The sequence below is a fragment of the Bubalus bubalis genome, chromosome 16 (assembly GCF_019923935.1).
Source record: "Bubalus bubalis isolate 160015118507 breed Murrah chromosome 16, NDDB_SH_1, whole genome shotgun sequence".
Lineage (NCBI taxonomy): Eukaryota > Metazoa > Chordata > Mammalia > Artiodactyla > Bovidae > Bubalus > Bubalus bubalis.
Genome location: NC_059172.1, coordinates 22,567,283 through 22,583,850, shown reverse-complemented (window position 1 = coordinate 22,583,850; position 16,568 = coordinate 22,567,283). Strand labels below are relative to the sequence as shown.

The window sequence follows — 16,568 nt, the reverse complement described above, 5'->3', positions numbered from 1 at the left end:
GTGGTCTAGAGGTAAAACCAAAAATTTATTTTAGTGACCTAGAATATTGGCAGTTTATCTGATATGATTAAAGGGAAGACAAGGCATTGAACAAGACCATTTTTGACTTCTTTGTGTGTGTGTCCACCTGCGCAGTGTATCATACTTAATTGGGAAACTATTTCTTGATCTGTTCTCATTATTTTGCTATGAATATCATTCACAAAAAGCATTTATTTCTCTGAATATTCCACTTGGAGGCCTTATATGAATTCCTAAGACAAGTGCTTACTTACGCTGTTACTTACCTGTCAGACATTTTAATGTACTATTGGAAAATGATATTTCTGTTTTAATTAGGAACTATTAGTGTGAAATCTGTGCTGCTCTTGAAATTGCTAATGAATTGCTGAATTTAAAAACGTATTGAAAGCTAACTTTTGTTGAATATATCATGTCAAGCATCTTGTGTTTAGCCAGTTAAGCTTTTCAATTTTGAATAGGGAGAATGACTGCTAACTTATTAAAATTTCCTCTAGTTTAAAATATAGCTAGAATCTCAGTATATTGAGTGAGATATTTCAAAATACCTTATACAGAGTATTTGGGGGAAATGTGGTCCTACACACAGTAAAATGAAGTTTGGAAGAATATAGGAACTTTACAGCTACATGTTTGTGTATATGGCCATGTCAAAATCACTTTACCTCATATACATAGAATAAAAGCTTGACTTATAAATAATAAGGTGGCTTCTTCTTATTTCCCGTGACTAACCTTCCAAATGACCAGCTTTACTACGGCCAATTCAAATTTGAGTCTAGTGAATTTATATAATATAGCCCATTAGAAAAAAAGTAGGTTGCCTTTTTGTAAGAGAAGCCCAATAGAATATTAATTTGGCTGATAAAAATTATTAAAATGTCCTCATATTATCTTGTTTTAAGTAATGTTTACATTTTCCAAACATAAAAATTTTTCATATATAATTTTAGTATATGTGATATTTAAAACTTTTGTTTCCTGAATTACCAGAAACAGTGGATTGTTCAACTCAGGTGGAAAACTACCTTCATAGTATAGTCTGATTTGCTGTTTACTGTTAATATAGTAATACAATTAATACTGATAATACATTTATCATATAATCTATTTACTGTATCATGTATTGATTGTTTCTAATCAGAAAATAATTGCCAGAATGGTGAGAGTAGCTCTTACTGTACTTCTTTGGGCAAGACACCTGAGCAAGATATCATATCATTCAATTGGAGAACTATTTCTTGATCCGTTCTCGTTATTTCACTGTGAATATCATTCACAAAAAATATCTACTTCTCTAAATATTCCACTTGGAGGCCTTATATAAATTCCTAATTTGAGAGGACATGACTATAGACCCAAAGAAGTTTAGATAACAAATCTAAATCCTTCCTATAAAGATTAAGTTATGGAAAAAAGGCAGCTAATTTTTTTTATAGTAGACTAGACTAGAAACTTGGAATATTGTTATGTGCCTGTATTATTTCGTCTCAAATACACAAAATGATAATTGCTAGCTAAATATTTTTACATGTGAGGAACAACAGTGAAGAGTTGGAAAGTATGATTTAAAATATTTAAAATGGATTAAAATATTAATATTGGTCTATATGTAGCACAAATTGTAAAACTAAATATTTATTCTTCTCCCAAAGAGAACCTTTTTGCTCTCATCTTTTATGGTTGTTATCATCACATATATTTCAGTTTATGTTAAACTTTTAGTTTAACCAACATTTGAAGTTATCCTGTATAGTCTGGTATGGCTTTAAATGCTAAAATGAAGGAATTATCTCATTATCTCAATGTGAAGTTAAAATACATACTTAATTCTATAACATGACCATTTAAAATATATAAATGTATTTGTTCCTTTTAAAAATTGTTTTCTAACAATGTTGAATGCTCTGTTTATAGTCATAAAGTCCTCAAATGTTGGATTGTATTAAGTGTGCAGGCAGCTTAACAAATTTCAAATTCTTTGAAACATAACAGTTATTTATGCTTATTTGCAAGGCAAAAAATAAACACTGTCATGAATTTTTCATACTAAGTTTTTCTATGTATTGTTTGTCACTATAAAACTTTTTGGGAAGAGATTCTTTATTATAGTTTAAATGTTTCACAATTTTGTAAACAAAAAACGCTAGTAATATTGTCTTCAGTTGTCCAACAATTTTTAGTTTCTTTTTAAATTAATTATACTTAAGTTCATTTGATTCTTTGTGTATATATTTTTAAATTTTTAAGTGAACTTGTTAGCATTTGCACAAATGGTTTTACAAACAAAGTATCAGTTGTCAAGTGGTTGAATGTCTATCTTTCTGATGTTCTAGTTTCTTAAAACTTGATTTTAAATTGATTTTTAATAAAGCTGTATTTCAGTTATATATTTATGATCATATTACCCTAATTCAAATATAATAGCATTTTCTATATATATTTAGAGTGTTCAGATTTTGTGTGTGTTAATAATAATCGGAAAAGAATTCGTTTTAACTGTCAGGTTTTTTTCTCCAAGGTTTGTTAAATTTGAGAATAAAAATTAAAGTGGAATTTCTGTTGTAATAACCTTTCTTTCTGTGTTGTACTTTTGTTGTAGTTAAGTTCCTGTGCACGTTTGGGTCTAAGCTATTGAGCTAATTTATTAATAAGTGCTAAATATAACATTAAAGGAATGCTTAGCCGGCTGTGTTGAATGCTGCATGGTCCTATCACAGGAGAAAGGAGGATAGTACAGTATATTATGAAAGTAATTGTAATGTGTAGTGTATAATTACATATAGTATGTAATTATTTCATAATAGCACCTTAAGCCAAGTATTGCAAAGGTAATTAAAATGTTGTTCTCAACTACAATTTTGAAGTTACTGAAGTACCTGTCCTTGATAATGCCTAACTTTTATGCTAAAGATAATATGAAAAGGTAGATTAATTTGTTCTTCATTTTGTTTCATTTCCAGGTGGAGGTTTGGCCGTTGGAACAGTTCTTCTAATTGGTTAGTATAGCATACATACTTTGCTCTTCCCAATCATAGTTTTATGTTGTGCATAATGATTTTATGGGTTTGTCTGTTCTGAGATTAATTCTATAACACTCTTCAAGAGTTAAGGTAAATTAAAGAGGAATTGCCTTATGTTTAATTTACTGATTTAGAAAAGTACATGTGAAAATATAGCTCTTATAATTAAAGAGTGTTCGCAGTGCCTTGTCTTCCATTTGTTTTAAAAAGATGAAAATAATGCCAATAGATTTTTTGGGAGAATCTCAGTATTTAGAGTGGGATTGTTACAGTGATTTATTTGATAATTGGATGTACACATAAGCCCATTGTATATATCACAGATTTTTACCTTACTTGTCTTCTTATTCAGAGAAAAATGACAAGGATAAATCACATTTTTGTTCATATTTAAACCTTCCATACGTCTTACTTAAAAATACATACATAACCCAATTTACCTTTCTTTTAAGTTTAGATCACAGAATGTTGAAATTGAAATAAATCTTGACAGTTACGTAATCCAGGTTTCCACCTGGCCATGCAACACTTTTCAGATACCAAACACCATTTAAGTACAGAAGATCTAATTTAACAGCCTTCCCTGGTGGTTCAGATGGTAAAGAATCTGCCTGCAATGCGGCAGACTCAGGTTGGATACCTGGGTCGGGAAGATTTCCTGGAGAAGGAAATGGCAACCCACTCCAGTATTCTTGTCTGGAAAATCCCAAGAATGTAAGAGCCTGGCAGGCTACAGACCATGGCATCTCAAAAGAGCTGGACGCAACTGAACGACTTCACTTTGACTTTATCTAGTTTAAAGGGCTCACTACTTCACCAGGCAAACCTTTGTTATTTGAAAATGTATGATTCACTAGAAAGTTCTTTATGTTAATGTTTAATTTGTATGCCTGTGATGAGTTTGTTGTTCCTAGTTTTTTGTCCTCTAATACTCTTTCACCTGACACTCTTAAAATATTTTAAAATAACAATTTAATCACCTCAAATCTTCTCCAGACTAAATAGACATAGTTTCTTAAAATGGATTTTATGCATCGTGGTTGTCACACTGCTCATTCTCTTGGTTATTCTCTTGTCACACCTTCTGCTCTAGCATTGTCTTTTTGCGCACAGAACTGAATATACTCCAGATTTAGTATGCATGCATGTGTGTTCAGTCATGTCCAATTCTTTGTGACCTGCATTGACTGTAGCCCACCAGGCTAGGCTGTCCATGGGATTATCCTAGCAAGAATACTGGGGTGGGTTCCTGTTTCCTCCAGGGTATCTTCACTACCCAGGGATCAAACCCACATCTGCTGTGACTTCTGCATGGGAAGGCACATTCTTTACCACTGAGCCACCTGGGAAGGCTTAATTTAGTATGACCTATGCTTAATTCTAGAAGTGGTGGGAACTCAAATATTTCTACCTAAGTAATATACATGGAGGCATTCAGCATCTTGCTTTTTCTACTAAATATATGTTAGGAAAACAAAAAAAAAAATGTGGTCCACAGGAGAATGAAATGGCAAACCACTTCAGTATTCTTGCCTTGGGAACCCCATGAACAGTATGAAAAGGCAAATAGATACGACACTGAAAGATGAACTCCCCAGGTCAGTAGGGGCTCCATATGCAACTGGAGAAGAGTAGAGAAGTAACTCCAGAAAGAATGAAGAGGTGGAGCCAAAGTGGAAAAAACACGCTTTTATGGAGTGACTGGTGATGGAAGTAAAGTCCAGTGCTGTAAAGAACAGTATTGCATAGGAACCTGGAATGTTAGGTCCATAAATCAAGGTAAATTGTGAGTGGTCAAACAGAAGATGGCAAGAGTGAACATCGACGTTTTAGAATTCAGTGAACTAATTGGACTGGAATGGGTGAATTTAATTCAGATAAAGGTTTTATCTACTGTGGGCAAGAATCCCTTAGAAGAAATGGAGTAGCCCTAATAGTCAACAAGAGAGAGTGCAGTGTCAAAAATGACAGAATAATCTCAGTCCTTTTCCAAGGCAAATCATTCGGTATCATAGTAATCCAAGACTATGACCAACCACTAATATTGAAGAAGCTGAAGTTGACAGTTCTATGAGGACCTACAAGACCTTCTAGAGCTAACACCAAAAATAGATATCCTTTTCATCATAGGAGACTGGAATCCAAACACAGGAAGTCAGGATATACCTGGAGTAACAGGCATATTTGTCCTTAGAGTAGAAAATGAAGCAGAACAAAGGCTAACAGAGTTTAGCCAAGAGAACACACTGGTCATAGCAAACACCCTGTTCTACCAACACAAGAGATGACATCATGATGACACATGAACATCACCAGATGGTCAGTACCAAAACCAGATTGATTAGATTCTTTGCAGCTGAAGATGGAGAAGCTCTGTACACTCAGCAAAAACAAGACTAGGAGCTGACTGTGGCTCATATCTTGAACGCCTTATTGTAAAAGTCAGACTGAAATTAAAGAAAGTAGGGAAAACCGTTAGACCATTCAGACATGACCTAAATCAAAGCCCTTATGATGATACAGTGGAAGTGACAAATTGATTCAAGGGATTAGTTTGATCGAGTGCCTAAAGAACTACACACGGTGTTTCGTGACATTGTGCAGGAGGCAGTAATCAAGACCATCCCCAAGAAAAAGAAATCCAAAAATGCAAAATGGTTGTCTGAGGAGGCCTTACAAATAGCTGAGAAAAGAAGAGAACTGAAAGGAAAAGGAGAAAAGGAAAGATATACCCATTTGAATGCAGAGTTCCAAAGAATAGCAAGGAGAGATGAGAAAGCCTTTCTCAGTGATCAATGTAAAGACATAGAGGAAAACAATAGAATGGGAAAGACTAGAGATCCCTTGAAGAAAGTTACAGATACCAAGGGAACATCTCATGCAAAGATGGGCACAATAAAGGACAGAAATGGTATGGACCTAACAGAAGCAGAAGATATTAAGAAAAGGTGGCAATGATACACAGAAGTATACAAAAAAGCTCTTCATAACCCAGATAATCACGATGGTGTGACAGACATCCTGGAGTGTAAAGTCAAGTGGGCCTTAGGAAGCATCACTACAAACAAAGTTAGTGGAGATGATGGAATTCCAGCTGAGCTATTTCAAATCCTGAAAGATGATGCTGTGAATGTGCTGCATTCAATATACCAGTAAATTTGGAAAACTCAGCAGTGGCCACAGGACTGGAAAATGTCAGTCTTCATTCCTATCTCAAAGGCAATGCCAAAGAATGCTCAAACTACCACTCAATTGCACTCATCTCACATGCTAGCAAAGTAATGCTCAAAATTCTCCAAGCCAAGCTTCAACAGTATGTGAACAGAGAACTTCGGCATGTTCAAGCTGGATTTAGAAAAGGCAGAGGGACCAGAGATCAAATTTCCAACATCTGTTGGATCATGAAAAAAGCATGAGAGTTCCAGAGAAACATCTACTTTTGCTTTACTGACTATGTCAAAGCCTTTGACTGTGTGGATCACAACAAACTGGAAAATTCTTAAAGAGATGGAAATACCAGACCACCTTACCTGACTCCTAAGATATTTGTATGCAGGTCAAGACCCAACAGTTAGAACCAGACAGGGAACAACAGACTGGTTCCAAATCGGGAAAGGAGTATGTCAAGGCTATATAATGTCACCCTGCTATTTAACTTATATGTAGAGTACATCATGTGAAATGCCAAGCTGAATGAACCACAAGCTGGAATCAAGATTGCCGGGAAAAATATCAATAACCTCAAATATGCAGATGACACCACCCTTATAGCAAACAGCAAAGAGGAACTGAAGAGCCTCTTGATGAAAGTGAAAGAAGAGAGTGAAAAAGCTGGCTTAAAACTCAACATTCAAAAAAAACAAAGATCATGACGTCCAATCCCATCACTTCATGGCAAAGAGATGGGGAAACAATGGAAATAGTGACAGACTTTATTTTCTTGGGCTCGAAAATCACCACAGATGGTGACTGCAGCCATAAAATTAAAAGGTGCTTGCTCCTTGGAAGGAAAGCTATGACCAACCTAGACAGCATATTAAAAGCAGAGACATTACTTTGCCAACAAAGGTCTGTCTAGTCAAAGCTGTGGTTTTTCCAGTAGTCATGTACAGATGTGAGAATTGGACTATAAAGAAAGCTGAGCACCGAAGAATTGATGCTTTTGAACTGTGTTGTTGGAGAAGACTCGTGAGAGTCCCTTGGACTGCAAGGAGATCCAGCCAGTCCATCCTAAAGGAGATCAGTTCTGGGTGTTCTTTGAAAGGACTGATGTTGAAGCTGAAACTCCAATACTTTGGCCACCTGATGTGAAGAACTGTCTCAAGCTGGCAAGGATTGAAGGCAGGAGGAGAAAGGGATGAGATGGTTGCATGGCATCACTGACTCAAAGGACATGAATTTGAGTAAACTCCGGGAGTTGGTGATGGACAGGCAAGCCTGGTGTGATGCAGTCCATGGGATTGAAAAGAGTTGTATGTGACCGAGCAACTGGACTGAACTGATATTTTAGAAATCAGTCCATGTGCATTCTTATAAGTATCCCTCATTCTTCTTGACAACTGAATAGCAATTCATTGTATGGATGTGCCATAATTTTCTTAAATTTTTCTCTACTGATAAGGATAACTCATTATCTTCTGTTACAAACAATCCTATTGTACAAATTTTATATGTGTAAGGTTTGCATGTATGTATAAGTATCTATAGAATAAGTTCTAAAATACAGGCTTGCTTAAGACAAGCATGTGAAATTGTATTAGTTACTAGATTGTTCTCCCAAGAGGTTATACTACCTGATACTTCAGTCAGCTGTTATAACTAGGTTACCTTCACCCTTAACAATGTTGTACATTATCAAGGATTTTAATCTTTATCAGTCCAAATAAGTGAAAAGTGGAGAATTGCATTTCTTGATTTGAACCGGAAATTTTCTCTTTAATGTACAAAAATATAGTGAGTTATTGTAGTGGTTTAAAAAATATGCAAGTGAATTTTTATCCTTTTCTCCAGGGAAAATATGTGTGAATGATACTAAAATCCAGTGATGATTGATAATCATTCAAACAATTTTCACTGAACACCCACTTGCATGCTACATTCTGGGGTTAGAAATATAAATGAGTTATTCTCTTTCCCTAAGGAAGAGATATAAGTAAAGCAAATAATTATAAGTTAATATGATATGTTTCCTGTTAATGTATTTTATGGTTGGTTGTAATTGTACAAGGAATTCCTGTTGATTTTTGCATATCAATCTTACAACCAGCACCTTTTGAATTATTTATAGATTCACTTGAATGTTAAGTAGGCAGTCATCTTCTGCAGTGAAAGTGCTGCATTCAATATGCCAGCAGATTTGAAAAAGCAAGAGAGTTCCAGAAAAACATCTATTTCTGCTTTATCGACTGTGCCAAAGCTTTTGACTGTGTGGATCACAATAAACTGTGGAAAATTCTGAAAGAGATGGAAATACCAGACCACCTGATCTGCCTCTTGAGAAATCTGTATGCAGGTCAGGAAGCAACAGTTAGAACTGGACATGGAACAACAGACTGGTTCCAAATAGAAAAAGGAATACCTCAAGGCTGTATACTGTCACCCTGCTTATTTAACTTATATGCAGAGTACATTACAGAGAAGGCAACGGCACGCCACTCCAGTACTCTTGCCTGGAAAATCCCATGAACGGAGGAGCCTGGTAGGCTGCAGTCCATGGCATCTCTAGGAGTCGGACATGACTGAGCGACTTCCCTTTCACTTTTCACTTTCATGCATTGGAGAAGGAAATGGCAACCCACTCCAGTGTTCTTGCCTGGAGAATCCCAGGGACGGGGGAATCTGGTTGCCTTCCGTCTATGGGGTCACACAGAGTCGGACATGACTGAAGCGACTTAGCAGTAACAGTAGCAGAGTACATCATGAGAAACACTGGGCTGAAAGAAGCACAAGCTGGAATCAAGATTTTCAGGAGAAATATCAATAACCTCAGATAGGCAGATGACACCAGCCTTATGGCAGAAAGTGAAGAGGAACTCAAAAGCCTCTTGATGAAAGTGAAAGAGGAGAGTGAAAAGGTTGGCTTAAAGCTCAACATTCAGAAAATGAAGATCATGGCATCTGGTCCCATCACTTCATGGGAAATAGATAGGGAAACAGTGGAAATAGTGTCAGACTTTATTTTTTTGGGCTCCAAAATCACTGCAGATGGTGACTGCAGCCATGAAATAAAAAGACACTTACTCCTTGGAAGGAAAGTTATGACCAACCTTGATAGCATATTGAAAAGCAGAGACATTACTTTGCCAACAAAGGTCTGTCTAGTCAAGGCTATGGTTTTTCCAGTGGTCATGTATGGGTGTGAAAGTTGGACTGTGAAGAAAGCTAAGCACCGAAGAATGGATGCTTTTGAACTGTGGTGTTGGAGAAGACTCTTGAGAGTCCCTTGGACTGCAAGCAGATCAGCCCTGGGTGTTCTTTGGAAGGATTGATGCTAACGCTGAAACTCCAATACTTTGGCCACCTCGTGCGAAGAGTTGACTCATTGGAAAAGACTCTGATGCTGGGAGGGATTGGGGGCAGGAGGAGAAGGGGACGACAGAGGATGAGATGGCTGGATGGCATCACCGACTCTATGGATGTGCGTTTCAGTGAACTCCGGAAGTTGGTGATGGACAGGGAGGCCTGGCGTGCTGCAATTCATGGGGTTGCAGAGTCGGACGACTGAGCAACTGAACTGAACATCTTCTGCAAACATTGGAGATGTTATTTTGTAACAGATTCTGGTGTTTTAAAAGTGAGTGCATCCATAACAAACAAAATAAATATATGGTAGTGGCTTTCAAACCAGGCAGTAGGCAAAGCCTACAAGGATTTTGAGGAGTATATTAGAGACTTGAGTCACTATAAACAGATTGTTAGTAGAAATCTGTAGTTTGAGGACACTGCCAATGAGAATGAAAAGGAAGATGCCTGTTACTGAAAGCTGGAGGAAGGGGATACTGGTTGTACAGTGGCAGAAAGCTTAGTGGTGACATTGGCAGTTACGTGGAAACAACACATGCCTAATGAAGCTGGTGATCCAACTGAGGAGAGTTTTTTTTTTTAATAATAAGTAATAAAGGAAAACTTAGAATAACTAAAGTACAGTGACAGATTTTTTTAAAAGTCTATCTATGACGAAGTATCAGTTCACCAAGTATTACACTGGGTATTCAATAACTATTTATTGAATTAATAATTGAACAAAACAGTACAGCAAGTATAAAGTAAAGGCCGCCTTTGTAGAGTCTGGTCTTTCCATAAAGCTAATATTCTGAATCATCTCATTATTGTTTTTGCACTACTATCATTTTCTCAGTGTATAAGATTTTTAAAGATATCTATAATTTAAGTAGGAGAAGGCAATGGCACCCCACTCCAGTACTCTTGCCTGGAAAATCCCATGGACAGAGGAGCCTGGTAAGCTGCAGTCCATGGGTCGCTAGGAGTTGGACACAACTGAGCGGCTTCCCTTTCACTTTTCACTTTCATGCTTTGGAGAAGGAAATGGCAACCCACTCCAGTGTTCTTGCCTGGAGAATCCCAGGGACAGGGGAGCCTGGTGGGCTGCCGTCTCTGGGGTCACACAGAGTCGGACACGACTGAAGCAACTTAGCAGCAGCAGCAGCATAATTTAAGTAAACTTAGATTCATGTTGATATTTGCTGGAAACCAGTGCAATACTGGTCGATGTTTGGTAGAAACTAATGCAATTTCCCTTCAATTAAAAATAAATTTAAAAAAATTTTTAAGTAAACTTAGTTTTATTATGTTACCTTGTTTTGTTTCTCAGAAGTCTTAAAATTTGAAAGCATTTTTACATTTCTTTGAAAGATTAGATTAGCAGAAGGAGTCTTATCTACTAGGTTTTCTGCTTTTCTCCATTTTCAAGTCAGTACAATATATACAGTAGATGAACTCTGCCTTAAGAAAGGGTGAATGGTCTAAATCTAAGCCAGGTGTGAAGATTTAAGGTCAGAGGTAGGGAGCTTAGGGCATTACTGTATGCTTGTCACTCAAAGATTTTTTTAAATTCTACAAATAAGGAAAATTCCTTATAGCTCAATTGGTAAAGAATCTGCCTGCCCCATACAGGAGACCTGGGTTCAATTCCTGGGTTGGGAAGATCCCCTGGAGAAGGAATTGGCAACCCACTCCAGTATTCTTGCCTGGAGAATCTTATGGACAGAGGAGCCTGGCAGGCTATAGTACATGGGGTCGCAAGAGTCGGACACGACTTAGCGACTAAACCACCACCACCACAGTATGAAGATGATTTTCATTAATTAATAACTTTTCACTATAGGCTGTGAATATTCTAATAATTTTCTCATTTACCAAGACAGTATGTGTACCAGTGTTTACATGCACATGTGTGTGGGGTAACAGAGGAGTGGGTTTACAGTTTCAGAAGCAAGGTATCTGAGGAAACTGGAGACAGTGAGCACTGCCAGAAAACCCATGATAGGTCCATTTAGACCTTTGGAATGCAACAAAATGAATATGAAGGCCATTCTCTGAGGAATAACTGAGGGACTCCTACCTGTACTTTGAAAACCAAATAAAGAGTTTTCTTAAAACATGTTTCATTCTTTAGCACTGGAAAAGGTTTTGAGATGTTTTATGTTTAGATAGCTTTCTGACAGTCTGGTTCACATGTAAATTTGGCACACCTGAAAAGTATCAAAAGTGAAAGCATAGCATAAATATTTAAAGTTCACACAGCTTCTTTTTTACATAAAGGATCTTGAACTATATGTGCAGATATGAAGCATCATAGGTTGTCCTAAGTGTTCTCTTGTGCAGTCCATTTTTATTCTATAGCCTGAGTGAACTTTCTGATATGAAAATCTCATCATGGTCCTTGCTTAGGACCTTTTTGTGTTCTCTGTGGATCTTAACATAAAGTCCAGAGACCTTTATATATGAGCTGCCTCTTCTGATTCACTTTATCCTTTTCTCTTCTCGTCTTCTCACCTCCTTCCTCAAGCTTTGTATTTACTTCCCTAAGCTTTTAATTCCATCAAAGTGCCATTCTCTCACCTCTCTTCAGGCCTTTGCTTAAGTTCTTTCTTGTTGCCTCTTTTTTCCTAACTCTTAATCATCTTTTAGTGAAAGAAACTCCACTTAAGTATTTCTTCCAAAAAGTCATCCTTAACTGTTGCTTTCCTTCTTCTCATTCCCAGTGAGTAGTATTCCTCTTATATAAATACTCCTGTAGTGTTCTTTATTTACTTTCTCATGACACTTACTTTATTGAGAAAACCTGATCATGTATTTTATTCAGGAGACTGATGGTAAGCACTGTAATCAAGGGGACTATATACGGGCACATGAATGAACAAATGCATGAATAAATGAATGATATGACAGGCTGGCTAAAAATAATTTATCATGGTTAGAAATGTGTAATCATGGAGTATTTTGAGTAATTAAAATATATTATGAAGGATGCACTGCAAGAATAAAGTAAAAAACTTGAAGTGATAAAAATACTCATTGCCCTAATCTAAAGATGAGGTGAGGTTTGTTACTATGCTTTTAAGACTTTAATCATAAATTTACTGTCATATTTTGATGGGATAACAACAGAAACTAACTTTTCTTTTTCCGCATTTCATTATGTATATGAGTCTAAATGTTAAACTAGCTTTGTTTACTGTGTGATATCATTTCCCTGTTTTTCTTCTTTTAATAGGACCCTCAAAAGAATTTGATGTCTGCTTCTGTGTTATATAAATGTGTGGGAGATGTGAGGGAGAGAGTAGGTAGGATGATTCCAAAATTTTTGGCAGAGAAAGTTTGGAGTTAATACCATTAGATAAAGTCAGAAAAGGAGGAATGAGCAAATACTGAGGTAAAGTAATGAATTCAGTTTAATCACAGTGAATTTTATGTTCCAAGTAGCTCTACCTAGTACAGAGTTGGCTATTTGGGTATTAAATTTAGGCTAGAGAAAAATATTTGGGATTCCTAAACATTATTGACTTCCTTGTTGGCTCACATGGTAAAGCATCTGCCTATGATGTGGGAGACTTGGGTTCGACCCTGGGTTGGGAAGATCCCTTGGAGAAGGAAATGGCAACCCACTCCAGTACTCTTGCCTGGAAAATCCCAGGGACGAAGGAGCCTGTTAGGCTACAGTCCATGGGGTCGCAAAGAGTAAGACACAACTGAGCACCTCGCTTTCACTTTCAATGTTATTTAACTAATGTTTTATTCAGTGTATGTTTTAGTTGAAATCATAGGCATGCACTAGAATGCTCAAGATTATGTACCCTTGTGGATCCAGAGATAGATTTTAGGTTGTCTCAATTCAAGCCAACTACCAGCAGATTTGTGTATGACTGTGTATATTTTTAGAGCAGCATAGAAAGTTTACATCAGTTTCTTAGAGTGGCCTGAGACTCCAAAAAAGACTCAGAAGAACTAGAGTAAAAAGAAAAGCAGATCAAAATCAAAAGCCTAAACACATCAGTATTTAACAGAGAAATAAAGGAAAATAAGCCCAGGAAAGAGGGTAAGAAGTTAACAGCATAGTTTCTGGAATCAGACTTCCTAGATTCAGCAGTGGCTCTGCTATTTCCTAGCAGTATCACCATTCGCAAGCTATTTACATTCTCTTTACCTTTAAGATAGAAATTAATAATATTTATAAGGTTATCATAAGGGTTAAGTGAACTAATGCATGAGATGTGTGTTGCACCACGTACAACATATAGTTAATGAAGGTCACAGAGTCGGATATGTCACAGAGCGACTAAGCACAGCACAGTACAATGGCCTATAGGTCACTTACTTGCTGTTTTTAATGTAATGTTGACTGTACCGACCAGCCTTCCCAACACGAGATTCTACCTCTTTGAAGAGTTTTCTAGGGACAGATGAGGCCAGAATGAAGCAGAGCACTACCCACAAAAACCATACCTACCACCTGCGTGGAAACCACCATAACTCCTAGGCTTCAAGCAACTGACTTGAAAAGAGCAGATCCAAATGAGAATAGGGACAACTCTTCTTCCTAAACTAGACAGACAATTCTGTAAATTGATCTCTGCCACTTGCCTTTTGCCTTCCTCTCCTAGCAATAGAATGAGGACTTGGAAGCAGAATGTACAGAAAGAAGTATTTTAGAACTTTTCCTTTATTGTAGATCCCCTCTGCCCCACTGAGACCTTCAAGCTACAAGTTTTAGTCTGCACTGAAGGAGGGGGAAAACTTTACTTTGAATGTTAACGTTTTAAACTTAACTCAGATTTTAATCAGAGAAGGCAATGGCAGCCCACTCCAGTACTCTTGCCTGGAAAATCCCATGGACAGAGGAGCCTGGTGGGCTGCAGTCCATGGGGTTGCTAAGAGTCGAACACTACTGAGTGACTTCACTTTCACTTTTCACTTTCCTGCATTGGAGAAGGAAATGGCAACCCACTCCAGTGTTCTTGCCTGGAGAATCCCAGGGACGGCGGAGCCTGGTGGGCTGCCGTCTGTGGGGTTGCACAGAGTCAGACACGACTGAAGCGCAGCAGCAGAAGCAGATTTTAATGACTGGAAATGATGAGAAGGTCATGGAATCCACTCTGGATATCATTAAGAGATACAAAAAGAAAGTTTTGACATAGCATAGTTGAAAGCAATGACTAAACAAAATTGTTTCATATTTGTGTACATAAGAATTGAGAGCTCTGTATAAGCTACTTACATATATAGAGAATGGCTAAGGAAACAGGAAAAGTGGGAGCAAGGAGTTTCTTAAAAAATGAGAAAGGAAGAGGGTAGTTCCAAAAAGAAAATTGTCTATAGCAATAGCCACAGTAGACAAAAAGGATAAAAATTTTAAAGTGTCCCAGAAATTTAACAGTTACCAAATCATTGGTGATTTTCAGACCAGGGTCAGTGGAACCATAGGGCCAGCTCATTTGAACTTTGATATTAAGTTGGAATTAAGGTGGGATTGATGTTCCAGTTGTTTCTATCATTAGGCTGCATTCTACCCCTTGGAGGCATTAATCAGTCAGTACAGTCACTCAGTCATGTCCAACTCTTCACAACCCCATGAACCACAGCATACCAGGCCTCCCTGTCCTTCACCAACTCCCAGAGTTTACCCAACCTCAGGTCCATTAAGTCAGTGATGCCATCCAACCATCTAATCCTCTGTCGTCCCCTTCTCCTCCTGCCCCCAATCCCTCCCAGCATCAGAGTCTTTTCCAATGAGTCAGCTCTTCGCATGAGGTGGCCAAAGTACTGGAGTTTCAGCTACAACATCAGTCCTTCCAATGAATATCCAGGACGGATCTGCTTTAGGGTGGACTGGTTGAATCTCCTTGCAGTCCAAAGGACTCTCAAGAGTCTTCTCAACACCACAGTTCAAAAGCATCAATTCTTCAGCGCTCAGCTTTCTTCACAGTCCAACTCTCACATCCTTACATGACTACTGGAAAAACCATAGCTTTGACTAGATGCACCTTTGTTGACAAAGTAATGTCTCTGCTTTTTAATATGCTGTCTAGGTTGGTCATAACTTTCCTCCCGAGGAGTAAGCGTCTTTTAATTTCATGGCTGCAATCACCATCTACAGTAATTTGGAGCCTAAAAAAATAAAGGCAGCCACTGTTTCCACTGTTTCCCCATCTATTTGCCAGAAAGTCATGGGACCAGATGCCATGATCTTAGTTTTCTGAATATTGAGCTTTAAGCCAATTTTTTCACTCTCCTCTTTCACTTTCATCAAGAGGCTCTTTAGTTCTTCTTTACTTTATGCCATAAGGGTGGTGTCATCTGCATATCTGAGTTTATTAATATTTCTCCTGAAAAACTTGATTCCAGCTTGTGCTTCTTCCAGCCCAGCATTTCTTATGATATACTCTGCATATAAGTTAAATAAGCAGGGTGACAATATACAGCCTTGATGTACTCCTTTCCTATTTGGAACCATTCTGTTGTTCCATGTCCATTTCTAACGGTTGCTTCCTGACATGCATACAAGTTTCTCAAGAGGCAGGTCAGGTGGTCTGGTATTCCCATCTCTTTCAGGGTTTTCCACAGTTTGTTGTGATCCACACAATCAAAGCCTTTGGCATAGTCACTAAAGCAGAAATAGATGTTTTTCTGGAACTCTCTTGCTTTTTCGATGATCCAGCAGATGTTGGCAATTTGATCCCTGGTTCTTCTGCCTTTTCTAAATCCAGCTTGAACATCTGAAAGTTCACAGTTCACGTATTGCTGAAGCTTGGCTTATAGAATTTTGAGCATTACTTTACTAGAATGTGAGATGAGCACAATTGTGTGGTAGTTTGAGCATTCTTTGGCATTGCCTTTCTTTGGGGTTAGAATGAAAACTGACCTTTTCCAGTCCTGTGGCCACTGCTGAGTTTTCCAGATTTGCTGACATTTGAGTGGAGCACTTTCACAGCATCATCTTTTAGGATTTGAAAAGGCTCAACTGGAATTCCATCACCTCCACTAGCTTTGTTCATAGTGATGCTT

General features: G+C 37.6%; 1 protein-coding gene across 1 annotated transcript in view; it reads left to right on the top strand.

The window, feature by feature from the left end:
• The window catches only part of ELP4 (elongator acetyltransferase complex subunit 4), a 244,308-nt gene that overhangs the window by 4,574 nt on the left and 223,166 nt on the right, over window positions 1-16,568 (top strand). Inside the window, exon 2 of the mRNA XM_006060815.3 lies at window positions 2,985-3,020. Coding sequence (XP_006060877.1) covers window positions 2,985-3,020 — 36 coding nt within the window. The remainder of the gene's footprint in view (window positions 1-2,984; window positions 3,021-16,568) is intronic.